The following is a 27,655-nucleotide window of genomic DNA, read 5'->3' as shown; positions in this document are numbered from 1 at the left end:
TTTTTTTTAAGAAAAGGAAGATCAAATAAATAGAAAGTGCCCTCCCAAAGGAGCCTTCCCAGCATTTGCCTGGAGTGATTCAGAAAATCACGTAAAACCTAAATCTGCATGGTTGTAAGGGGATTTGGACCGTCGACCTCCCGAATGCGAGTCCAGTGTGCTAATCACCGCACCATCTCGCTCGGAAAAATTTAAAAATTTGATTTTATGTATATAGGCAGAAGCGGCGAGTGAAAATTGGTACCGAGGCCGGAATCAAACACTGTCTCCTCCTTAGTAGGCATCTGCGTTAGCCACTAAGCCAACATGGCACAGCGGTTCAGACAACTCCACGGATTATCCTGGTACGCCTCCCTCCTGGATTCAAATTATCACTGCCGTCCCAGTCCACCTTAAATTTTCCCTTAGGCATGAACTGAATTGCCGAGGACCTCCATGTTCTGGAATGGCACCTCAACATGGAACGTTGGGGCATCCATCCTGAATCCCAGGTGCAGGTTCTTATACAAAAGAAATGACACAATGTCAGACGCTTTACTAGTCTGATACAGATGTGATATTGTGTATCTTATCTGTAACAGGGTAGTAGAGTCACTGAATTGAAAGTCGTAATCTCCCAAATCTGTCCAAGGTTTCCAGAGGTTGTCTTGATTACCACACGAATGCCAAAACTGGATGTTCCCTTCGAAATTTCCCATAAAGGGCCTCTATCGTTTACCTACCTTCTTATTTAGGTAAAGTTGTTGATACCATCGAAGATTTTCCAACTTAATGCACTGCACACAGTTAGGACACCTGCTGCTAATGCCCTCGGCTTGCACCGAGCCCACTTTTGGTTCTTGTTTGTTCCACATAGCTCTTTGTTGACCTTGTTTTATAATTTTAACAGCACGCGGAATCCAGCTTTATTGACTTCCAAATTTGTTTTATTGCCTCCACTGAATTTGCCATCTCATGCGACTCATTTCGGATTTCAATTTTTACAGAAAACAATGAAACTATTCCGAAAATGTGTGTTAGTTTACGGGAGACCACGGCATGTTCCATATCTCCAAGCAATGCACATACCTCTCAGATTTCTTCTTAAATAGGTGGCGAACGGCCGGCGTCGATGTTCAAATGGTTCAAATGGCTCTGAGCACTATGGGACTTAACGGCGTTGATGTCTTGCGGCTTTAAGCCTAGATACCGAGCACACAGTAGTGGTTCACGCCATCATGATAAACTTTCAGTCGCAGTTACGCCGTAAACGGTTTGAAGAACTCAACGTTTCCCATTGCCAAAAAGCCAGCGTGACACTATGGGTATTCTACATTTATACTACGAAAGCCGCCTTATGGTGTGTGGTTTGCGAAATGTGCCAGCATGGCATTTGGTACGAATCAAAGCGTACTGCCCTCTTGTGCCCCTGAATTGTAGTCGTGCGCCATGTTTCACACAACGAAAGAAACAATAATCGCAGTGCACAGACTCCCAGAGTACCCTGAACACTAATAAACACTTTCCAAACAGCTCAATCCTTCTCCACACCATTTGCAACCGTCTGAAGTTACTTTTGACACGTAAGGTTGTCAGTTAACCAGGTATTCTGCGGCTATCAACAGAGAAGATGCCGTGAAGAGCCTTTTTAGTGCCTGAACTGCAAGCCTCGGAACAATTCTCCTGGCTCTGGCTAGCACGAGGGGAATGTGCTGAGCGACTTCTGCGCTCATCCACTCTGCGGGGAAGGGTGCTGTCCACATTTCTACCATGTGGCCCTCAGTCGCTTGGCGTTCTTTCTACAGTCGTTAAAATTTGAAAGCGATCACTGACGCTCGGTGAAGCCAAGCCAGGCACTTTCATTCATCTGCCTATTGAGAGAGCCTACGAGCAATACATAAACCTTGCCATCTCACAAGGAAGTCATAGTAACTAGCAGACTCTTAAAAGAAACATATTTGAGATAAAATAAGCAAATAATTGTCACCATTCGACATAAAAGTTTTCTTGATATGGTACCACGTCAAAATGTGTAAAACTACTGCTGCTGTAGAAAATCCAACGTTTCGGCCACGGTCGCAGCAGCCTTCTTTTGGGTGTAATTACGTAGCCATAAATCATCATCATAAAATAAGGTAAATTAGCAAGAGAGAAATGGATGAAACAGAAATGCGACGAAATAGAGAAAATTGAGAGAGAGGGAAAGTATGAAATGATGTATAGACTGGCTAGTGAGATAGTTTTTGAACGTAAAAGAAAGAGGAATAATATGGAAATAGAAAGAGCGGATGGTACTCTAGCAGAAGAACCACAGGAGGTTTTGAACAGATGGCAAGAATATATTGAATGTCTGTATAAGGGGGATGAAATGCAAAGCGAAATTAAGGTTGAAGAGGAGCAATATGTGCCGGAAGATGGAAAGGGATTTACCATCTTGGAAGTAGAAGTAGAAAAGGCGCTGAAGGAGATGAAGAATAGGAAGGCATGTGGAATAGATGATTTGCCAGCAGAACTGTTGAAGAGTCTGGGAAACAAGGCAAGAAAAGAAATAGTCTACCTCTGCAACGAGATATATGACAAAGGGGAATGGCCTGAGGACTTAGCTGCAACAGTTATGATACCAATAGAGAAAAAGAGAAATACTAAAAAATGTTAAGAGCACTGGACCATCAGTCTAATAATTTCTCATACAGCTAAAGTCTTGCTGAGAGTGTTGAATAGAAGGTTATATGGCAAGCTGGATAGAGGGATTGCAGAGGAGCAGTTCGGATTTGGAAGAGGAAAAGGAACAAGAGATGCTATTGGCCTGCTAAGAACTACAGGGGAAAGATATATGGAAAAGGGTAGAGAAATCTTTGCTGTTTTTATAGATTTAGAAAAGGCTTTTGACAGTTCAGTGGAACAAGCTGATGGATATCTTGAAGAGGAAAGGAGTAGATTGGAAAAAGAGACGACTGATACAGAATCTATATTTACACCAGAAAGTAAGGATAAGGATTGGAAATGAAATGTCAGAAAGAATCAGCATTGGACGAGGTGTTAGACAAGGTTGTTGCCTTTCCCCACTGTTGTTTAACGTATACCTTGAAGAGATTATTGCGAAAAGTTTAGACGGGAAAAGACGAATATGAATTGGTGGAAAGAGAATAGAATGTATAAGATTTGCTGATGTGACAGAAAGTGAGCGCACAGTGAATAACATGCTCAAAGATCTGAATGAAGCTTGTGTGGAATATGGGATGCAAATAAACACAGCAAAAACAAAGAGTATGGTCATCAGCAAAAGACGCAGACTGTCCAATATTAAAATAGGACAATCTACCATTAGCCAAGTAAGTGAATTTAAACATCTCGGAAGCACAATAACTGAAGACTTGAGATGTCACCAGGAGGTGAAAACTCGAATTGCCATATCGAAGGAAGCTTTCAACAGAAAGAGGAGACTCTCATGTGGCAAATTAGATAGAGGACTAAGGAAAAGGCTTGGCAAATGTTTTGTCTGGATTGTGGCACTATATGGGGCAGAAACATAGACACTGAGACGAGAGGATGAAAAAAGGTTAGAAGCATTTGAGATGTGGATGTGGAGGAGAATGGAGAGAATAAGCTGGATGGAAAGAGTGTGTAATGAAAGAGTATTGGAAAGGGTTGGTGAGAGAAGATGTCTGCTGAAGGTTGTAAGAGAAAGGAAAAACAACTGGTTGGGACATTCATTGAGAAGGGAATGCTTGCTAGTAGATCCTTTGGAAGGGTTGGTTTGTGGGAGAAGACTGAGAGGAAGAAGGAGATACAAGATGATAGACGACATAAAGGGAAGAGGATGGCAGAAGACCGGACAGCCTGGAGAACTACCTTGTGGAAATCTGCCTTTAGGCAGAACACTGATGATGAGAGGGTGGATACAAAGATTTAAGTGTCCGTTTTTCTCGCACTTTGAAAGTGAAACAGTAGGGAAATAATCGAAGATAGTTCCACGAATCTTGTGCCGGGCACTTAATTGTGAGTAGCAGAGTAGTCTTGAAGATGAAGAAACGATGGCAGTGTGTCCTTACCTCGTACGTGGACGTGATGCCGAGGTCGTAGAAGACAGGCAGGAAGGCAAAGCCGTTTATCGCGGCGCTCAGGATGACGCCGAGACACACGTAGGCGTACTGCATGCCGTACAGGTAGCTCTCGGTGGCGATGCCCAGCAGCATGATGCCCGAGATGAAGCTGCCCAACCCAAGAGCAAGAAAACACAGGTTTAGAGGCGTGCACTTCTCGGACTGCCCTCTCGGTTGATCAGTTTAATAGCAACTTGCCACGCTAACAGCTTGTTTATACTTTTAATGATCGTATAGGAAATATCCCAGTAACGAATATTAAGGGGCCTTTTGGAGAAACGGTATCTAATGAAAATGGAAAAATACTGAGAGTTTTCACCACTTAACAATAATCTCAAAATAACAAACTCAAGTTTTAAGAAAACAGATATACCTAATTACACTTGGGCCAGTTGAGGTGTTAGATTAACAACTGACTACATTTTAGTAAATGATAAGCTAGAAGGTTAAATAAAGGATACAAGAATTCATAGAGGACGAGGTATAGGATCAGATCATTTTCTACTAATTTCCAGAATAGATCTTTTTTGGGGAAATGGAAGAAAATGACAAAACAAAAAAGTAACAAATAAAATCGAAGCATTTATAAAGTATACCTTCTTGAAGTGGACAGCATGGATCATCTTTACCAAAGCAGATTAAATAATTATTCGTTTAACTAAGCTTGTAAATAATCTGTTTTGAGGCGTTTGTCTCAGATAAGAAGTGTTTCATGCCATCACTTTAGGTTTAGTAGTTATTTACGAGAGCTATTCGGTAAGTAAAGTCAGGGATGAATTCTGGGCGATCAAACACTTCCATTGCAAAGGTAGCAGGAATTTCTTCCCTGTGGCCGAGAACTGTCATGAAGAAAGAAACGATTCAGGGTTATGTTATGTAGGCTGCATGACATCAGCCGAAACTCCTTAGCCTGACTTCACACCAGACAGGAGACACTGTCTTCCAGACATCTTTACGTGCTAACCGTGAGCTCAGAATTTAAAAATGCGACGTGATGCGACAGAGGGGCATACTAGGGACAGCGGTGCGTCTGCGCGTAGCTTTGCCGGATTTTCACTGTAGTTTTAATTTCGTGAGCTCCCGGAGTTTGAAAAAATAGTCCTCGTATTTAGTTAACAATTCGATACGTGCCTGATTGCCTCTTTGTCTCCCCGCGATCAGTTACACGACAGTCGTCTATACTTCTGCTGTCTCCATTGATAAAGGCCGCGCGGAGTGGTCGAGTGGTCTAAGGGGCGCCGTGTTACAGACTGCGCGGCCCCTCCCACCGGAGGTTCGAGTCCGCCCTCGGGCATGTGTGTGTGTGTGTGTGTGTGTGTGTGTTGTTCTTAGCATAAGTTAGTTTAAGTAGGGTATAAGTCTAGGGACCGATGATTTCAGCAGTTTGGTCCCTTAGGAATTCACACACATTCGAACTTTTTTTTTTCATTCAGAAATCTGACGTCATTTGTGAATTAGTTCAAGGTATACTCCAACACACATCAAGTTATATAAAATCCATGAAGTTTTGCAGCCTCGCTGATAACCTCTGCCGGCCGCGGTGGCCGAGCGGTTCTGGGCGCTTCAATCCGGAACCGCGCGACTGCTACGGTCGCAGGTCCGAATCCTGCATCGGGCATGGATGTGTGTGATGTACTTAAGTTAGTTAGGTTTAAGTAGTTCTAAGTTCTAGGGGACTGATGACCTCAGATGTTAAGTCCCATAGTGGTCAGAGCCATTTGAACCATTTTTATTTTTGATTACCTCTGAAAACCAAGAGGTCACGTACAAAAGCAACATTCTCAAGGTTCTTAACATGCTCTTTTTATCTCATACAAATGATAGTTTATAATTAAAAATCCACTTCTGGAGCAGTATGAATTGGCAAAAACAAGTTGATGTAGGCTAAGTTTAAAAACTGCCTTTGGTACCTGTCAGAAATTTGTTGCTGGTCATTTTTTGGCTATCTGTTGCACTTTCTGAGAGACTTTCAGCTTTAGTTTTGGGTAACAAAGATAACTACGTCTTCTAGTGTTCGTTAACTTTTGTTTTCAGTGGATAGATCGGCGTCAGCAAGGTCACATGACCTCGCGCCACGAGATATCATACAAAGGTTTAATATTTAATTCAGAACACTAGTTCACAGTCTGGAGGATTAAAATTCACTCACCTTGCTACAAGCAAAGTGCAGTCATGTCAGAGACAGAGACAGAACCAAGAAATAAGAGGTATGCGTCAGCACGTTACAACGCCGTGCCGAGAGAGAGGACAAACTCAGCAGAAAATAGCATGCGAAAGAAAACCAAAGAAAATGTGACAACATATTCATTAGCTCGTAAGAGATGTCGAAACAAACTGTGCCTGTTTGTTAAGAACCAGTATCAGAGAACCTATACAGCAGTTAAGAGCATGTTAAGCGAATATAACAGAAGAAGTAGGACACATGCGGCCGTTGCGGACGGAACATCGCGCCATAGGCTCGCATTAGCTCCCTTTAAATAATCGAGCTCTCCAGCTCTCAAAGAGTCTACCATTGGGATCGACGGAGTTCACAGTAATAGCACTCGATTCCACGATTAAGATGCTGTAGCGAATCTATGTTCTAGCCAAACGAGTGCTAAAAGGAATTCGGTAAACTTCGGTTACACAATAAAGCAGTCAAATCTAAAGGCCGTAAATTCAACTAAATATCTAGGAATTACAATTACGAACAACTTATACTGGAAGGAACACATACAAAATTTTGTGGGAAAGGCTAACTAAAGACTGCGTTTTATTGTCAGGACACTTAGAAAATGTAACGGATCTACTAAGGAGACTGCATACACTAAGCTTGTCCGTCCTCTTTCAGAGTGCTGTTGCGCCGCGTGTGCTCCTTACCAGATAGGATTGAAAGAGTACATCGAGAAAGTTCAAAGAACGGCAGCATGTTTTGTATTATCGTGAAATAGGGGAGAGAGTGTCACTGAAATGATACAGGATTTGGGGTGGACATCATTAAAACAAAGGCGTTTTTCATTGCAGTAGAATCTTCTCATGAAATTTCGATCACCAACTTTGTCCTCCGAATGTGAAAATCTTTTTTTGACACCAAACTATATAGGGAGAAACGATACTCATAATAAAATAAGGGAAATCGGAGCTCAAGCAGAAAGATGTCGATGATCGTCTCTTCAGCGTGTTGTACGAGATTGGAATAACAGAGAATTATTGTGTAGGTGATTCGATGAACACTCTGTCAGGCAATTAAATGTGATTTGCAGAGTATCCATGTAGATGTGTACGTAGATGTAGATTCTCCAGAACAGTCTACGAACCAGCCGAAATTGTACCTGAGATGACGGTCTTCGCCTGATGAACTTCCTACTGTTTGCCAACCTATCATTGCTGATGGAGAAGCTGACTGTCCTCTGACCACAGCATGGCGCGGAGTCCTGACAGCACTGAACATCAGCGCGGAAACCGGCAGTAGGGCTTTGTGGGGTCCACGTTCCTGTTCAACAATTAGGCGCCTTAGGGTTCTGAAGCCTATCTGGCCAATAGGAAGGAGATCGATCGATCACACTACTTCCGACAACACTACATGGCACATGGGTCGTCAAGCGTCAACATAAACTTCGGAGTGGGATCGATCACACTCCAGTAGCTAATACAAGACCATTCTTGCTGGACCCTAGCCGCGCCGGATACTTGCCGTGGCGCGAATTCACTCACTCTTCGCCTGGGCCTGCAGATGAGGAGCTGACTCAGCAGCCGTCAACGAGGACCCAACACGCAGTTGAATGAGGCATCGGTTTCGTAATAAAACCAAAAATTTGACCATTTTGTTTCTAAATTTAATGTATTGAAGTCACACGGACTGAGAACGAAAACTCACCAAAATAAACCACTTATCACGTTAGCTAGTATTGGATGTATCACATCTGCGACCATCGTGTTGAGCGTCTTTGAAGTTATTTACGCTTGGGAATTACAAGAACGATCATCAGATGCGATTACGTTAAGGAATGTGTGCAGAAGAAAGGTATCGGGACACCTGTTAGTGGCCACGAATACTGGGTGTGAGCACTCTTCGCCTTTGCTGGCGACACTTTCAACGAGGTCCCTGATTGTCTGTGGAGAAATGGCAACCCGTTCTTCCGCAAGAGCCAAAACCAGAGAAGCTGCTGATGTTGGCTGCTGGGATTTAAAACTGCATCAACTTTCTAACTCATCCCAAAAGTGTTCCAATGGATTCAGGACGGCACTCCGTGAAGGTCATTTCATCTGAAGAATGTGGGCAGAAGAAAAGTGATACAACAATGCCTGACCAGAGTATCGGGACAACTATTAGTGGCTACGAATACTGGGTGTGAGGACACTTCGCCTTTGCTGGAGTCACTTTAAACGGGGTATGCGAATGTCTGTGGAGGAATGGCAGTCCATTCTTCCGCAGGAGCCAAAACCAGAGAAGCTGCTGATGTTAGGTGCTGGGATTTGGAGCTGCGTCGACTTTCTAACTCATTCCAAAGGTGTTCCAATAGGTTCAGGTCGGGACTCCTTGAAGGTCATTCCATCTAAAGAATGTGTGCAGAAGAAAAGTGATGTAACAATGTCAGACCAAAGTGTCGGGACAACTATTAGTGGCCACGAATACTGGGTGTGACCACTCTTCGCCTTTGCTGGAGACACTTTAAACAAGGTACGCGAATGTCTGTGGAGGAATGGCAATCCATTCTTCCGCAGGAGCCAAAACCAGAGAAGCTGCTGATGTTAACTGCTCGGATTTGGAGCCTCGTCGACTTTCTAACTAATCCCGAAGGTGTTCCAATGGGTTCAGGTCAGGATTCTGTGTAAGTCATTCCATTTGAAGAATGTTATTATTCACAACCATTGATTCACAGAAGATGGTCTATGACAGGTGGCACTGTCACACTGATACAGTCGTCCTTTTCAAACTGCTCCTCTACTGTACGCAGTGCACAATTGTGTAAAAGTTGTTAATATCCTTCTCCCATTTAGCGTTTATTTAAGCGTGTTAAGGGGACTGTAAAACACCCCGCTACCGTAACACTACCTTTCCTGTACTTCACTGTTAGCTCTACACCGATGACAGATGTTCTCTAGGCATTCGCGAAACCCAAACCCTTCCATTAGATTACCAGAGGGTACAGTGTGATTTATCTCTACAAATCACTCTATTTCAGTCATCCACTGTCCAGTGGTGTAGATTTTTACGCCACCTCAAGCGTCTCTTAGCAGTCGTAAAGAAATGCATGGCTGATGAGGAGCAGTCAGGCGTTACTTACATGTCGATCCTGCGCTATGGTAGTAAATGCACGACCCTGGATATTTTGGAGGAGATTGAAAAAAAAATGCGTATGAAATCTTATGGGACTTATCTTCTAAGGTCATCAGTCCCTAAGCTTACACTACTTAACCTAAATTAACCTAAGGACAAACACACACACCCAAGCCCGAGGGAGGACTCGAACCTCCGCCGGGACCAGCCGCACAGTCCATGACTGCTGTGCCTGAGACCGCTCGGCTAATCCCGCGCGGGGGAGATTGAAACTTACGTCAGCTATCAGGAGGGTATGAATCTTTTTGACAAATGAGCAGGTAACGAACTGTCGTAAATGGTTTTTCGATAGCCGATAAAAAAATAAAAGAGGACTTTTTAAACTGTATGTTGATCTTCAACTGCTTTGTTATTTACCGCTTCGTATTAAGGTCGCAATCTAAAAATTGTGAAATTCCGTACATGTTAGCTTTAGACTTTCTGCATTTAAAGCTATGGTCAACCGTGAGCACCTCTGGTGGGAGTATCGTAAGTTTTCCTCTGACAGCTGTGGCAAGTTTGATTCAAGAGAAACTACAAACTTCCAGGAGGCTCTTTTAACATGTTGTCATTTAATGACAAGTGGCAAAACATAAAAATTGTTCTATTGATTTTATTTCTTAAACTTATGACGTATAGTACGATGTAGAAAGAGCTCAGCTTATGTACTCTGTGCTTTCATTATGGCTTCGTAGACAACCAGTCTCACTTCATATTTTGGCTTCGACTGGTGTGTCACTTACTGTATACGACAACAAATGTTGTTTGTCAGTTTTGTAAGGACGTCATTTTGCGTACTTTTAATTCTTTCGTGAGAAGTGGTATGTATTTCCTTTCCTTTAGTTGCTCCGCTCGTTTTCAACAACTTCAAGTGCTATGTTACTGTACCATTTGTACCGCTTTTTTTTTTTACTAGGAACTCTGATACCCGAAACGCGTCAACACAATAAAGGACTTACTAACATCTGGATTTGTTTCATTTCAGCAGTCTATCATCGTGTTTAGAGTCATATTTACACACATCAAAAATTGTTTTGCATCACCTCGGTTCCCAGAGTTCGGAACTTGTACAGAAAATTGGAATACAGATCAACATAAACATCGTTTCCGCCCTTTTTATTGCTCATGAAAACCACACATTGCATATTGTACCACCATTCAACGAGACCATCAGAGGTGGTGGTCCAGATTGCTGTACACACTGGTATCTCTAATACCCAGTAGCACGTCCTCTTGCATTTATGCATGCCTGTATTCGTCTTGGCATACTACCCACTAGTTCATCAAGGCACTGTTGGTCCAGATTGTCCCACTCCTCAAGGGCGGTTCAGCGTAGATCCCTCAGAGTAGCTCGTGGGTCACGCCGTCACTTTTCAATCCATCCCAGCCATGTTCGATAGTGTTCATGCCTGGAGAACATGCTTGCCACCCTAGTCGAGCGTTTTCGTTATCCTGAAGAAAGTCATTCACAAGATGTGCACGATGGGGACGCGAATTGTCGTCCATGAAGACAAATGTCTCGCCAGTACGCTGCCGATATGGTTGCACTATCGGTCGGAGGATGGCATTCACGTATCGTTCAGCCGTTACGGCGTCTTCCATGGCCATCAGCGGCTTACGTTGGCCACACATATTGCCACCCCAAAACAGTAGGAAACCTCCACCTTACTGCACCCGCTAAACAGTGTGTATAAGGCGTTCAGCATGACCGGGTTGCCTCCAAACACGTCTACGACGATTGTGTGGTTGAAGGCATATGCGACACTCATCGGTGAACAGAACGTGGTGCCAATCCTGAGCGGTCCATTCGGCATGTTACTGGGACCATCTGTACCGCGCTGCATGGTGTCCTGGTTGGAAAGATGGACCTCGCCATGGACGTCGGGAGTGAAGTTGCGCAACATGCAGCCTATTGCGCACAGTTTGAGTCGTAACACGACGTCCTGTGGCTGCACGAAAGGCATTATTAAACATGGTGGTGTTGCCGTCAGTGTTCCTCCGAACCATAATCCATAGGTAGCGGTCATCCACTGCAGTAGTAGTCCTTGGGCGGCCTGAGCGAGGCATGTCATCGACAGTTTCTGTCTCTCTGTATCCCTCCATGGCCGAACAACATCGATTTGGTTCACTCCGAGACGCCTGGATGTTTCCTTGCTGAGAGCCCTTTCTGGCTCAAAGTAACAATGCGGACGCAATCGAACCGCGGTACTGACAGTCTCCGTATGGTTGAACTACAGACAACAAGAGCCGTGTATCTCCTTCATCGTGGAATGATTGGAACTGATCGGCTATCGGGCCCCCTCTGTCTAATAGGCGCTGCTCATGCATGGTTGTTTACATCTTTGGGCGGTTTTAGTGACATCAGTCAAAGGAACTGTGTCTGTGAAACAATATCTACGGTCAACGTCTATCTTCAGGAGTTCTGGGTACAGGGATGACGAAAAGTTTTTTGATGTGTGTGTATTGATGAGGAGAAGCTTGAACATTGCTTTCCATTAATTTTAACTACCTATGCACATTCAGTGTGCGAGCTGAATTGCTGATAGCACTTCCGAGCTGACAAATGATTCCTTCCACTGATTTCCTGCAGCTCTCCTTACCGACCCATTTGGCTGGTACTGCTTCACTGCTGGCAACGTAGATAGTATAAAGAGTATCAAAATGCCAACTGGAATTTGGTACGGTACATTTAGTGCTGTAGAATACCTCCATTTTTATCATGAATCATTTTGCGTACAGGGCGGTACATTCCTACCAACAGACAAGAATACTTTGCCTCACTGTATACAGATAACCATAAGACTGGCTTACACACACTTTTTGTAAGAATTATGGCAATGATTCTGCTTTTGACACACTTTCTAGAAAAGAAACACCGGTTTTGTTAGGATGAGATCAGAACACGACAACCTGATCATCGGAAGAAGCATAGTTCCCAAACAAATGGCTGTTGCCAGGGCATAGTGAAGAGAGCTGCCTCTGGATTTTTTATCCGAAAACTCTTAAAATTTTCTAAACAAAATAAACGCTATCATCATTGAATATCTTTGTTCTTCATGTATAGATATTTATTTACCATTGTAGTCACCCTGGTGACGAGCACATTTCTCTCAACGAGGGACCATTTTGTTAGTACCATCACTGTAGAATGTCTGACTCTGTTGATCTCTACTTGAACCACTTCATCTCCATAGAAGTTAAGTTCTCGAAAGTGTTCTTTAAGTTTTGGGAAGACATCAAAATCGGGTGGGGCCAAGTCGGGACTGTGTTAGGTGGTGGTGGTTAGTGTTTAACGTCCCTTCGACAACGAGGTCATTAGAGACGGAGCGCGTGCTCGGGTTAGGGAAGGATTGGGAAGGAAATCAGCCGTGCCCATTCAAAGGAACCATCCCGGCATTTGCCTGAAACGATTTAGGGAAATCACGGACAACCTAAATCAGGATGGCTGGAGACGGGATTGAACCGTCGTCCTCCCGAATGCGAGTCCAATGTGCTAACCACTGCGCCACCTCGTTGGGTCGACTGTGCTAGACCTTGTACCTACACTACTGGCCATTAAAATTGCTACACCAAGAAGAAATGCAGATGATAAACGGGTATTCATTGGACAAATATATTGTACTAGAACTTACATGTGATTACATTTTCACCCAATTTGGATGCATTGATGCTGAGAAATCAGTACCCAAAACAACCACCTCTGGCCGTAATTACGGCCCTGATACGTCTAACCAATGGCACCCCATACCATCACGCCGGGTGATACGCCAGTACGGCGATGACGAATACACGCTTCCAATGTGCGTTCACTGCGAAGTCGCCAAACACGGATGCGACCAACATGATGCTGTAAACAGAACCTAGATTCATCCGAAAAAATGACGTTTAGCCCTTCGTGCATCCAGGTTCGTCGTTGAGTACACCATCGCAGGCACTCGTGTCTGTGATGCAGCGTCAAGGGTAACCGCAGCCAAGGTCTCCGAGGTGACACTGCAAACGTCGTCGAACTGTTCGTGCAGATGGTAGTTGTCTTGCAAACGTCCCCATCGGTTGACTCAGGGATCGAGACGTGGCTGCACGATCCGTTACAGCCATGCGAATAAGATGTCTCTCATCTCGACTGCTAGTGATACGAGGCCGTTGGGATCCAGCAAGGCATTCCGTATTACCTTCCTGAACCCACCGATTCCATATTCTGCTAACAGCCATTGGATCTCGACCAACGCGAGCAGCAATGTCGCGATACGATAAACCGCAATCGCTATGGGCTACAATCCGACCTTTATCAAAGTCGGAAACGTGATAGTACGCATTTCTCCTCCTTACACGAGGCATCACAACAACTTTTCACCAGACAACGCCGGTCAACTGCTGTTTGTGTATGAGAAATCGGTGGGAAACTTTCCTCATGTCCGCAAACTGTAGGTGTCGCCACCGGCGCCAACTTTGTGTGAATGTTCTGAATAGCTAGTCATTTGCATAATCAGCATCTTCTTCCTGTCGGTTAAATTTCGCGTCTGTAGCACGTCATCTTCGTGGTGTAGCAATTTTAACGGCCAGTAGTGTATAAACAGCAGGACCTTGTCGGTGGCGTGACTATAGAGACGACGATTAGTGATCATGATGTAATCGTAGTTATTGTGGTTAATGATGATGATGATGAAAGTCCCATACCTCATGGACAGAGCGTAGGGGAGCGATGCGGGAGACCCGCACCGCCGTACTAGTCAAGCTCCTAGTGGAGGTGGTTTGCCGTTGCCTTCCTCCTTGTGGTTACGGAAGTTAATATATCAGTCGAGACGGCTAGAAGAGCGTGTGTGCCAGAAAGAGCAGATAAATAGTCGTATCTCACTTGGATAATGAATTGCAATAATTTAGTTCCGGTATGGTGGGCATAGAAGAATTATGGGCAAAGTTTAAATAGACTGTAAATCGTGCTCTGGACGATAATGTGCCTGGTAAGCGGATTAAGGGCGGAAAAGACCCACCGTGGTACAGCAACGAAATCCGGAAAATGGTGGGGAAGACAAGTCTGTTGCACTCTCGCCGGCCGTGGTGGCCGAGCGGTTCTAGGCGCTGCAGTCTGAAACCGCGCGACCGCTGCGGTCGCAGGTTCGTATCCTGCCTCGGGCATGGACGTGTGTGATGTTCTTAGGTTACTTAGGTGTAAGTAGTTCTAAGTTCTAGGGGACTGATGATCTCAGAAGTTAAGTCACATAGTGCTTAGAGCAATTTGAACATTTTTTTTTTGTTGCACTCTCGGTTCAAAGGAGAACGAGCAAATGATGACACGCAGAAGTGTGTCTGTGAAAAGATCTATGCGCGAAGCATAGCCACTCATACCCTAGCCAAAGATCTATCTGGCCGAGAACCCTTGAAAATTGGAGTCCTATGTAAAATCGGTTAGCAGATCTAAGCCGTCTATCCAGTCACTCGTGCGGCAGTTGAACATAACAAAACTAAAGTTGATGTTTTAACTTCCACGTTTAAGAAATCGTTTACGCAGGAGAATCGTAAAAATGTACCGTCGTTTGACAATCGCACAGAGTCCCATGAGGACCACGTTGTAACAAGCATCCCTGGCACAGAAAAACAACTGAAAGAGGGTGGCCGGTGTGGCCGAGCGGTTCTAGGCGCTTCAGTTTGGAACCGCGCGACCGCTACGCAGGTTCGAATCCTGTGTCAGGCATGGATGTGTGTGATGTCCTTAGGTTAGTTAGGTTTAAGTAGTTCTAAGTTTTAGGGGACTGATGACGTCAGGTGTTAAGTCTCATAGTGCTCAGAGCCATTTGAACCATTTTTGAATCTGGACTGGACTTGCCTCCACACCAGCGTAGTTTAGTGACGTCTGCTGTGTTACGTGAGTGGGCGTGCGACAGTACGGCGATCCGCTACGTCAGCTGTGTGGATGCTACGAGCTGGCCATCGACGAACTGGGCTTGTTCACTATAAGAAAGGCACGCGTTGGTGTGGTGTGTAGGTCAAGCTTAGATGTTTTTTCTCTTATTGCTGACTGAGCTGGTTGACACTTTCGCCTCCACTCGCACTGGTAACAGATGGGGATCACCGACTGAAATAATTTCTGGTACATTACTACTCTGAGATGAGTCTGTTCTTCATCACAGCTTTGTGTTGTCCTGTATAATTGTACAGCGCTTGCTTGATCTACTATTTACGCTACGAGCTATTTGGTTCTCATAAAATCAAAAGCAAGTCAAACTGTTTTTTTAGGATTCAGTTCATCAGTCGGTAAAAACGGTAGCCTCATACGATCTTTGTTGTTCATCTGTTTGTCAGTTTGTCTGTCTATCCGTCTGTTAAAAACCTCTTTTCTCAGGAACGAGTAGAGAGATATCTAGCAGAAATGTGTGTCACATACTGAGGTCTAAAACATCGGTGTAAAACATTGACGTTTCTAAGTCATCGCAGTCGAAAAACACAGTCATTTACGTCACATATTTCGATACTTGCAAACTCACTCATAAAAACCTATCGATACTCTCCGTTGGCCTAGAATCATGAAATTTGGCGAAAAACAAGCTTGTACAGTACACGTAAATGAAAAGATCCGAAAATTGTTAATTATAACTTTATCACATAGAATATTTCTTTTGTCGCTTGTTATCCGACGTCAAACTTTAAATTCAAATTATCAGTAGTTTGCATTCTGGCTGAGTGGGCCGTAATGGTGAAGGCCAAACATCAGTAAGAAATGACTTTATTGCTCATAAGACGCAATTCGTATCGATATCTTGCCAGTATCAATATCGATAGCAGGCAAAAATGGTTGAGACTCACGATTTCCGAAACAGATGAACTGTCTGCATACGTAATAAAGATTGTATGGAGGCCTCAGTGTGCGAGTCCTTCTCGCAACTGGCCTATTTTATTAATTCTTTTAATTAAAAGAAAGTTCGTATTTCTTAAAGTAAAAATTGTAACCGTAGAGTCGTATCTCACAATTTCTGCACTATTAATGAAGTTTGAAACTTTTATAATAACTGCTTCATTCTTGTCATAATTATAAGGTTCAATAATGGAACATACAATCAGTACATGATTGTAGAATTTTGACACGTGTTTGCTTATTACCAATAGTGTCAACTGTCATAGCGACGAGAACTGCAGGAGTATTACGTATGAAAAAAAAAAAAAACAAAAACAAAAAGAACGAGGTGCAGCTCAATGACAACTTTCTTTCCTTTAACGTGTTTAGTCGCTGTCGCCGCACAAGAACTGTAGTGCTCTGAAAGCGGCTATTGTATACTCATCATATTCACACTTTGCTAGTGAACTTCTTTGGACATACACTATGTGATCAAAAGTATCCGGACACTCCCAAAAACATACGCTTTTCATATTAGGTGCATTGTGCTGCCACCTACTGCCAGGTATACCATATCAGGGACGTCAGTAGTCATTAGACATCGTGAGAGAGCAGAATGGGGCGCTCCGCGGAACTCATAGAATTCGAACATGGTCAGGTGATTGTGTGTCACTACTTGTGACATACGTGTGTACACGAGATTTCCACACTCCTAAACATCCCTAGGTCGACTGTTTCCGATGTGACAGTGAAGTGGAAACGTCAAGGGACACGTACAGCACAAAAGCGTATAGGCCGACCTCGTCTGTTCACTGACAGAGACAGCCGATAGTTGAAGAGGGTCGTAATGTGTAATAGGCAGGCATCTATCCAGACCATCACACGGGAATTCCAAACTGCATCAGGATCCAGTGCAAGTAGTATGACAGGCGGGAGGTGAGAAAACTTGGATTGCATGATCGAGCGGCTGCTTATAACCCACACATCACGCCTCGCTTGGTGTAAGGAGCGTAAACATTGGACGATTGAATAGTGGAAAAGCGTTGTGTGTAGTGACGAATCACGGTACACAATGTGGCGAACCGATGGCAGGGTCTGTGAGTATGGCGAATGACCGCTGAACGTCCATCGTGTGTAGTGCCAAAAGTAAAATTCGGAGGCGGTGGTGTTATGGTGTGGTCGTGTTTTTCATTGAGGGGGCTTGCACCTCTTGTTGTTTTGGGTGGCACTATCATAGCACAGACCTACATTGATGTTTTCAGCACCTTCTTGCTTCCCACTGTTGAAGAGCAATTCGGGGATAGCGATAGCATCTTTCAACACGATCGAGCACCTGTTCATAATGCACGGTTTGTGGCGCAGTGCTGACACGACAATAACATCCCTGCAATGGTCTGGCCTGCTCAGAGTCCTGACCTGAATCCTATAGAACACCTTAGGATGTTTTGCAACTCGGACTTCGTGTCAGGCCTCACCGGCCGACTCCGATACCTCTCCTCAGCGCAGCAAATGGGCCGCCATTCCCCAAGAAATGTTCCAGCACCTCACTGAACGAATGCCTGTGGGAGTGGGAGCTGTCATCAAGGCTAAGGGTGGGTTAACACCATACTGAATTCCAGAATTACCGATGGAAGGTGCCACGAACTTGTAAGTCATTTTCAGCCAGGTGTCCGGATACTTTTGACAGACACACACACACACACGCACACACACACACACACACACACACACACACAGGGAGAGAGAGAGAGACAGAGAGAGAGAGAGAGAGAGAGAGAGAGAGAGAGAGAGAGAGAGAGAGAAATGGAGAGGTTAGAGTTGGAGGGAGGGCAAAGAGGGCAGAGGGAGGAGAAGAAAGGGGGAGAGGTGTGAGAAAGATTTGGAAACGAGCTGGAAATAGGGTAAAGAGAGATAAAGGGTTAAGAGGAGCGAGGAGGTAGAGGGGCGAAAGACGGGGTCGAGGAGGACGCAGAGAGACTCTTAGAAGACGTGTGTAACCTCGTGACCGACCTGGCAATAAGAGACATGGACACGGGGATGGTGCTCATGGACCGCCCGCCCACGAGGTAGTCGTCAGCTCCGGAGGAGCGCGCGAAGAAGCCGTAGTAGACGCCGATGGCGGCGCTCACCGACAGCATCAGCACGAACACCGTGTAGTCGACGACGGCCAGCAGCGGCGCCTCGCCCCTCGACACGCTCATGCTGCGGCCTCAGCTCCGGCAGGCGCAGCGGACAGGTGTTCTCCTAGCTGCTGGAAGTGTAGGAGAAGACAAGAAGCGAGCTGTCGAAATACTGTATGATTTACGTCTAGAAATCGATCAACTGAAGCAAACTTGAAAGTACACTACTGGCCATTAAAATTGCTACACCACGAAAATGACGTGCTACAGACGCGAAATTTAACCGACAGGAATAATATGCTGTGATATGCGAACGATTGGCTTTTCAGAGCACACACACATGGTTGGCGCCGGTGGCGGCACCTGCAACGTGCTGACATGAGGAAAGTTTCCAACCGATTTATCATACACAAACAGCAGTTGACCGGCGTTGCCTGGTGAAACGTTGTTGTGATGCCTCGTGTAAGGAGGAGAAATGCGTACCATCACGTTTCCGACTTTGATAAAGGTCGGACTGTAGCCTATCTCGATTGCGCTTTATCGTATCGCGACATTACTGCTCGCGTTGGTCGAGATCCAATGACTGTTAGCAGAATATGGAATCAGTAGGTTCAGGAGGGTAATACGGAATGCCGTGCTGGATCCCAACGGCCTCGTATCACTAGCAGCCGAGATGACAGGCATCTTATCCGCATGGCTGTAAAGGATCGTGCAGTCACGTCTCAATCCCTGAGTCAGCAGATGGGGACGTTTGCAAGAAAACAACCATCTGCACGAACAGTTCGACGACGTTTGCAGCAGCATGGACTATCAGCTCGGAGACCAAGACTGCGGTTACCCTTGATGCTGCATCAGAGACAGGAGCGCCTGTGATGGTGTACTCAACGACAAACCTGGGTACACTAATGACAAAACGTCATTTTTTCGGATGAATCCTGGTTCTGTTTACAGCATCATGATCGTCGCATCCGTGTTTGGCGACATCACGGTGATCGCACATTGGAAGTGTGTATTATCGCCATACTGGCGGTATCACTCGGCGTGATGGTATGGGAAGTCATTGGTTAGACGTCTCGGTAACCTCTTGTTCGCATTGACGGCACTTTGAACAGTGGACTTTACATTTCAGATGTGTTACGACCCCTGGCTCTACCCTTAATTCGATCCCTACGAAACCCTACATTTCAGGAGGATAATGCACGACCGCATGTTGCAGGTCCTATACAGGCCTTTCTGGATACAGAAAATGTTTGACTGCTGCCCTGGCCAGCACATTCTCCAGATCTCTCACCAATTTAAAACGTCTGGTCAATGGTGGCCGAGCAACTGGCTCGTCACAATACGCCAGTCACTTCTCTTGGCCAGTCGCTACTCTTGATGAACTGTGGTGCCGTGTTGAAGCTGCATGGGCATTGTACCTGTACACGCCATCCAAGCTCTGTTTGACTCAATGCCCAGGCATATCAAGGCCGTTATTACGGCCTGAGGTGGTTGTTCTGGGCACTGGTTTCTCGGGATCTACGCACCCAAATCGCGTGAAAATGTAATCACATGTCAGTTCTAGTATAATATATTTGTCCAATAAATACCCATTTATCATCTGCATTTCTTCTTGGTGTAGCAATTTTAATGTCCTGTAGTGTACTTCATTTATAAGAATATACGGGGTGTGTTTTTTAAGTAAGTTCCGTTTTGCCACATTGTGGCCGCAGCGCTGCAGTCGGCGTTCTGCGCATGTGCACTGGGTATCTACATCTGTTGTCTACGCACTGACGCCATTACAGTCTGATTCTTCCTTGTTTACGTTGTGTAGCTAGCGTCGAAGATGACTCCGATAATCGTGAGTCCCGCCGACTATGAAGTACGGGCTGTTATAAGATGTCTAAGTGCTAAAGTCCTAAAAGCGATCGATATTCATCATGAGATCTCTGCAGTTTACGGAGAAAACATTGTGAGTAATGGAATGGTAATAAAGTGGGTGAGAGCATTTAAAGATGGCCGCACAAATGTGCATGATGAATAACAGAGTGGGCGTCCTTCAGTCGTTAATGAAAGTTTGGTGCAGGAAGTGTATAATAAGGTGAGGGAAAACAGACGCTTTACGATTTCCTCCTTGTGGGATGACTTTCCTAATGTTTCTCATAGTGTTTTGTGTGGCATTGTGACCGAGCACTTGAATTACCGAAAATTGTGCGCACGTTGGGTACCGAAAATGTTGACGGATGTGTACAAAACCAAAGTTTAGACAGTGCACTGACTTTCCTTGAGCGGTACCACAGCGATGGTGATGATTTCTTAAGCCATATTGCTACTGGCGATTAAACATGGATAGCCTACGTCACACCAGAATCAAAGCAACAGTCCATGGAATGGCAGCGTTCAGATTCACCCAGAAAAGTGAAGTTTAAGCAAACAATTTCTGCCCGGAAATTGATGTGCACAGTTTCTTGGGACAGAAAACGAGTATTGTTTCTGGACTTTCCGTCTTGTAATGAGACAATCAATGCAGCAGATTATCGTAAGACATTGCACAATCTGCGCCGTTCCATTCAGGACAAAAGACATGGCAAGTTGTGCAAGGCCGTCATTTGGCTGCAAGACAATGCCCGTCCGCATCTGGCGAATCAGACCAAAGATCTCATTACATCTTTTCGATGGGAAACTCTAGATCATCCTCCGTACAGCCCCGATCTGGTGCCCAGTGACTACCATCTGTTTCTGCACTTGAAGAAACACCTGGACGGTCAGCGTCTTCAAGACGATGACGAAGTCAAAACAGTGGTGATGCAGTGGTTAATAAGTCAGGCGGCAGACTTCTATGAGGAGAGTATTCAAAAACTAGTACAACGCTATGACAAGTGCCTCAATATTGATGGAAATTATGTAGAAAAGTAGATTAAGGTACAGGCTTTCATGTGAAAATAAAATTATTGAGATATCTTGGCACGTCTTTTTAAATTACAAAACGGTACTTACTTAAAAAAGACGCCTCGTAATACGATGAACAAAAGGCACTGTTTGTTAATATTGAAACTTTTGCCTTAAGCAATTTAGGGAAATCACGGAAAACCTAAATCAGGATGGTCCGAATGGGGGTTCATTGTGCTAACAACTGCGCCATCCCTCTCGGTTCTCTTGTGTAGAAATTGAGTGAGCAAGGACTGAATGAGACAATGGTTATCAACCCACATTTTACCATTCTGTTTCTCTTCCTCTAACCTATCTACCTCTTATATATCTCTTTCACCCCATTCTATCGTCTTATGTCTCTGCTCGATGAGAATGACTCACAAGAACATAACGAGAAAATTCCCAACTAACAATGGGTCTAACATTGACAAAAGAAAAGCATGTTTACTTTCATATACATAGTCATTATTATTATTATTATTATTATTATTATTATTATTATTATTATCACTATTATTTTTGATTGTTATAATTATTTTTATTGTTATAATTATCATTGTACTACTGTTATAATATCTATTTTTTTCTTGAACATCAATACTGCATAATACGCTATATGTCCTTAATGTTATGTAGAAACTGTAACTCGTTCAATCTGAGTATGCCTGGTTAGGTGTAAGAGAGGGCCTGAAGGCCCTAATCTTGCCAGGTAAAATAAATGCATAAATAAATAAATAAATGACTACAAAAAATATTTTCCATGATTAGTACCATTTGTTCCACGCAGAAGGCACTCGGTCTCTGGTGAGGGAGGGAGGCAGGAGGAGGAGGAGGAAGAGATTAGTATTTAACGTCCCGTTGACATCGAGGTCGTTGGAGACGTAGCACAAGCTCGGATTAGGGAAGGATGGAGAAGGAAAGCGGCTGCGCTCTTTCAAAGGAACCATTCCAGCATTTGCTTTAAGCAATTTAGGGAAATCACGGAAAACCTAAATCAGGATGGCCCGAATGGGGGTTCATTGTGCTAACAACTGCGCCATCCCTCTCGGTTCTCTTGTGTAGAGATTGCGTGAGCAAGGACTGAAGTGGGAACCAGCATATGCACACTCTCGATAGGTTCGTTGCAGCAAACGAGAAAGAGGATATGTCTTACTGGAGAATATACAAAGTGGAATACTAATGCTGAGAAGAATAAGAAGACTGAATTTCTTTGTTGTGGAGAGGAAGGAAGCAACTTTGACATATCAGTCATCAAATTAAAGTGTGCAGACACTTTAAGTGCGTTGATAGTATCGTATTATGTGATGCAACAAAAATACCCAATAAGGGATCAGGCAGGAAAGGGAGGGCATCCAAAAATTAAATCCTATACTTTGGTCTTAAAAATGAGTTAAAAGTTAAATTCGATTAAACAAATCCATCGAGCAACCAATAAAAAGTTATGGAAGTGAGTGTTGAGAACTTACCAAAGGAAATAAAAAATGGCTTAGAGTCTTAGAAATGGACCACCTTAGAATTGTATGAAGAATTTTTCGATTTGACCACTGAAGAATTGAAGAAATAAGAGAAAGGACGCAAACCCATCATAGTATTAAGGACAAAATAAAAGACAGACAGGTGTGATGGTTGGGACAAGTCGAAAGAATGTAAGAAGACAGATATCCAAAGAGACCATTTTAATGGCAACCTCTCGGAAGGAGAAGAACAGGAAATCACGGAAAGGCGGCTAAGGGCTATTCAAAAAGCGATGTAGGGAGAGGACTAAAAGAGGATGAGGATGGATTAAGACATAAGTTTCCCGTGTCACTGAATATATTTAAAATCTGTAGTAATACAACTATAGAGGCTTGCCAAAAGATATACAACATTTTAGAGTCGGCAGTTCAGTCTGAAACACGATTTTATTTACTGTTGATCAGGTTTTACATGCAGGTACTAACAGGGCCTTTAATTACACAGTTATCAAGTATTTAACTCTGTTTGAAGCTACAACCTATATATACCTTTCAACAAGTCTAAGGAAAGAGACAATGTCCAGTCGATTCAAAGACTGGAATTGCAAACCGCTTAATTAAGCAGGTTGGCAAATTTAACTACTTAAGATAACTTCCATTGTACACAAGGGAGATACTGTTGGTAAAAACTGTAGGGGAAAATAGAAATTGGAATAATTCCAAGAAATAATTGAAGACGATGGGTGCAAGTATTGCTCTGAGTTGAAGTTAGCGCCATCCAGAAAACTGATCAAAAAAAGAAACAAAAAAATGTTTAATTTCCGACAGTGAAGATCTGAAAAATAAATTTCAGCATGTGTGTCACTATAAAGAGAAGTAACCTGTTGAGACAGTGTGAAATGAAATCCCTGACACAAATGGTTGGAGATACCCTTAGAGGTCAAATAAGGATCGAAAACAACAGGCAAGAAGTAAAGATAACTGATATAAATGGAAAATAAAACGCAACTGATACAAGCCCCAAGTGCAGGGCAAAGGACGTAAGAAGAAAATTCCTGCCATGGCCTTTGGCAGGCAATTGCTCTACCAACTGAGCTACCCAACCACCCCCGCCCCGTCCTCATAGCTTTACTTCTGCCAGTACCTCGTCTCCTACCTTCCAAACTTTACAGAAGCTCTCCTGCGAACGTTGCAGAACTAGAATTCCTGAAAGACAGGATATTGCGGAGACATGGCTTAGCCACAGCCTGGGGGATATTTCCAGGCAAAGGTCCCGAGTTCGAGTCTCGGTCCGGCACACAGTTTTAATCTGACAGGAAGTTTCATATCAGCGCATACTCCGCTGCAGAATGAAAATCTCATTCTGGAAACCTAAGAAGAAGTTTTTACTCTTCAAACCGGTTGGTGGAAGAGATTTAGTGAAGCCGTGGAAGAGATGGCAGGATGAGCTTGAATTAGAGTACCATGACGTTATTATTGATCACCGAAGTGGTCCCCTCAGACCTTTCGATTAAAGAACACTTAGTGATTGGGGCAGCATGAGGTGTGAAAATTCATTTGAATAAACAAGTAACCGCGAAAGATGCGGCGAATGATACACATGCCATTTGAAATTCTCAAATTCTGTATCAATGGTGTTTTGCAGCAGACAGCTTTCTTTATGGCAGCCTTGGTACATAGGGTTTTTGGGATATAGGCCATGCTGCGAGATACAGATGCAGTACATCTGATGTAACTAGAACTACCAGTTTCAAGTATTCGTTTTTCAAAGAAATTAATATCAGAGGATTTAAAAATCTGTCTGCACAAGTTCCTCCAGCAGGAGACAAAACGTTACAGACAGCTTACGATCACAGCCTAAATTCCAAACACCAAATGTCTTCCAGGATAGCTTCTAGAGATATGGAGTGAGCAATCACATAGGAACAGTTGTAGATAAAGTATAAGGTTGGTGCATAAGGGCGAAGCGTTCTTGTTTTGCTTGTTGGTATTCCGGTTGCTAATGGTTTATTTATCGATTGTCATTTTCATTTGTAGTTCATTGTTGCTATTTGAGATTTCATATTGTCGTTTAGGGATAGGGAGTGGAACTGTGGACGCTAGAAAATGGAGCACCAAGTGGAGAAATCGGAACGTTTCCGACATATTCTTCTGTTTGAGTTGAATAGAGGGGTGGAAGCGAATGCAAAATTGTTTTTTCGTGTTAAGGAGGATTGTTTTGACATTAGTGACTCCCCATGTTCAGGAAGACCTTAGAGGTCTTCGAGGCCTTTTTAAACGCTTTAATTCACAGTGATTCACGTCATTGTACTTAAGACCGGCAAATATGATGAATCGTGATAATTCCAGCACCACGTGACATTCGCATGTAATGGGGGAGGTTAAAAATCGAATGTAAGTGTACCGCACGCTTTAACCCAAAATCACAAAAATCATCGGGTGGCCATATGTGCAATTCTGCTTGCTCGTCATCAAATGGTTCGTGAAAAACACCGATCATTCCTATCCTGTGTCATTACTGGTGACGAGGAATGGTACCTTTATGCTAACACTGGGAAAAGCAAAGAATGGTTGAACCCAAACAAAACATCAACTGCCCATACAAAGACCTGTGCGCAGCCACAAAAGATAACGTTATGCGTCTCGTGGAACAGCGACTGTTTGGTGTACTACGAATGGCTTCCCCGAAGATTTCCCATCACTGCTGACATTTACTGACAGCAACTGAGACGCCTTGCAGGCGCAATCCAAAAACGACGAAGAAGACTGCGTGAGATGGTATTTCTCCGCGATAACACCCGCCCGCTTTCGGTCAGACTGACAAGAAACACTGCACAGGAGTTGGAGGAGTTGGCTTGGTAAGTCATTCTGCACCTACCTAATCTTCACCCTAAGATTTTCACCTTTTCCACTCTCTACCGAACAACCTTCAAGAAACTTTCTTTCGGGATGAAAATGTGTTTCGAACATGGTTCGACGAGTTCTTTGCCTCAAAACCAAGTCATTTCTACAGTCGTACAATTGAAAAGTTACCTCAGCGGTGGTAGACTGTTTTAATATAATTTCTATCTGTTGTGTTTACTAAACTTATGGAAAAACGTTACGAATTAAGCACCAACCCAGTAATTGGCAGACCCTGACGAAGTTGCAAGACACTACAACACTGCATTTCGTATATTAAACGAAAATAAACATAACGCCGGCCGCGGTGCCCGAACGGTACTAGACGCTTCAGTCCGGAACCGCGCGACTGCTACGGTCGCAGGTTCGAAGCCTGCCTCGGGAATGGATGTGTGTGATGTCCTTAGGTTAGTTCTAGGGGACTGATGACATCAGACGTTAACTCCCATAGTGCTCAGAGCCATTTGAACCATTTTATACATAACATTTGTTTCAAATACCTGGGAGAGATTACACAGAAAACAGGACTAAACTCGACAGCCAATGAAGGAAGAGTTGCAAAGCTACAAAAAGCTTACAGACATAAAACCATTACAACAAAAAAGTATTTCCGTTGATGCTAAATTAAGACATTACAAAAGAGTAGTCTTATCAGAAGCCTTGTATGCCTCAGAAACGACAGTAATCAAAGAAAGAACGAAAATCAAAGAAATGGAAAAGCAAAGGAGGAAAAGTCTAAGAAAGATCTATGGGCCAGTTCAGAGACAGGCTAGCTGGATAAAAAGACCGACAAAAGAACTGTACAAACAGACAGACACAATTACAGATAACATCAGAAAAAGAAGGGCTAAATTCTACGGCCACATTTATAGGATGAACGAAAATAGGCTCATCAAGTAGATTTTTAACATAGTGATGAGTAATGCAATGAAAACTATCTCCACAGAAGAAATAACAAACACAGAAAAATACAGAGAAAAAAATCAGAAAACAGGAATTCGAGGAAACACCAAAAGAGAAGAAACCAGGAAAGAAGTGGACAGAAGAGAGGAAGGTGAAACAAAGTGAACGTATGAAAAGAAATAGACAAAACAAAGTGCCATGGAAATTGATTTTGTTTTAACGCTCTCCTAAATGAAGAATTAACGATAATAATAATAAACATTTGTACTGTTATACTGGAAAATACTGCTCAATGCAATGGGTGTATTTCAAGTCGAATTAATAGGAGACATCGAGCGTATAGGGAGAAAAAGCGGCCTCAGTAGTTGATTGATTAGAAACTAAGTATTAGAGCAATGTTGAAAAATCTTTATAGCTTACATTCCAGTTTAGAAAACTTCAAGAGCATTCTTTTAGGGCAAAAAGTGCGCCTATTCTTCAGCTCACACAATTTTCTGATGAAGGACTTTATCAGTGAGAATTATTCGCATTTAATGGCAGTGCATAGTAATTCAGCGTGCTTTTACTGACCTTAACTGTTTCCGCAAAAGTGTAGCTGCACTTTCTCCGGAAGCGAACTCAGCGAGCGGTACACATGAGGTGCTGGCTCGCCACTTTACATGAAGCGCCTCATTGTGTCAGCACCGCACTGTATCCTTTTATCAGCCATCTCCCGGTTCCCCTTCCTTTTTGCGCTGTTTTACACACATCACACTCAACACGTCAGTGTGTATCAAGAGATAACCAGAAGCGTAACAGCGCACTGATCAAGTTTACATCTACGCAACATACTCTGCAGTGATTCTGACCTTCTGAGCTCACAAGAAGTGTTTGTCCGTTCCGATAAAATGTTGTTTAGGGATTTTTTCCTCTGCAAAGGAGCACGATAACGCGAATGTGTGCTGAAGCAGTGGTAACACGATAACCGTTCACCGTATTTGTTCCACAACATCATTCGGTAACACGTTTAACTATGAGTATTGCCGGCGTATAAGACGCCCTGGCGTAAAACACACATCCCACTTTTTAAGAGCTATTTTAGGAAAAAAATTCCCATTTAATACGTCTACTGCAAAACAATAATAACACATATGTCCACGTACATCAAATACGAATATTTA

General features: G+C 43.7%; 1 protein-coding gene across 2 annotated transcripts in view; it reads right to left on the bottom strand.

Annotated features, from left to right (window-relative positions):
• Positions 1-27,334, bottom strand: part of LOC126278597 (sodium-coupled monocarboxylate transporter 1-like) — a 228,106-nt gene extending 200,772 nt beyond the window's left edge. The window contains exons 1-3 of one of the 2 annotated variants that reach the window (XM_049978819.1): positions 27,066-27,334; positions 18,218-18,455; positions 4,032-4,191 (exon numbers count right to left, since the gene is read on the bottom strand). In XM_049978819.1, the coding sequence (XP_049834776.1) occupies positions 4,032-4,191; positions 18,218-18,408 (351 nt within the window). In that variant the 5' untranslated portion in view covers positions 18,409-18,455; positions 27,066-27,334. Of the gene's footprint in view, positions 1-4,031; positions 4,192-18,217; positions 18,459-27,065 lie in introns of both variants that reach the window. The other variant, XM_049978818.1, reaches the window with a different exon arrangement.
• Between the last annotated feature and the right edge of the window lie 321 nt (positions 27,335-27,655).

This window comes from Schistocerca gregaria, chromosome 6 (assembly GCF_023897955.1).
Source record: "Schistocerca gregaria isolate iqSchGreg1 chromosome 6, iqSchGreg1.2, whole genome shotgun sequence".
In the NCBI taxonomy this organism is placed as follows: Eukaryota; Metazoa; Arthropoda; class Insecta; order Orthoptera; family Acrididae; genus Schistocerca; species Schistocerca gregaria.
Note: the sequence above shows the minus strand (reverse complement) of the source record. Positions and strands in the feature narration are given on the sequence as shown.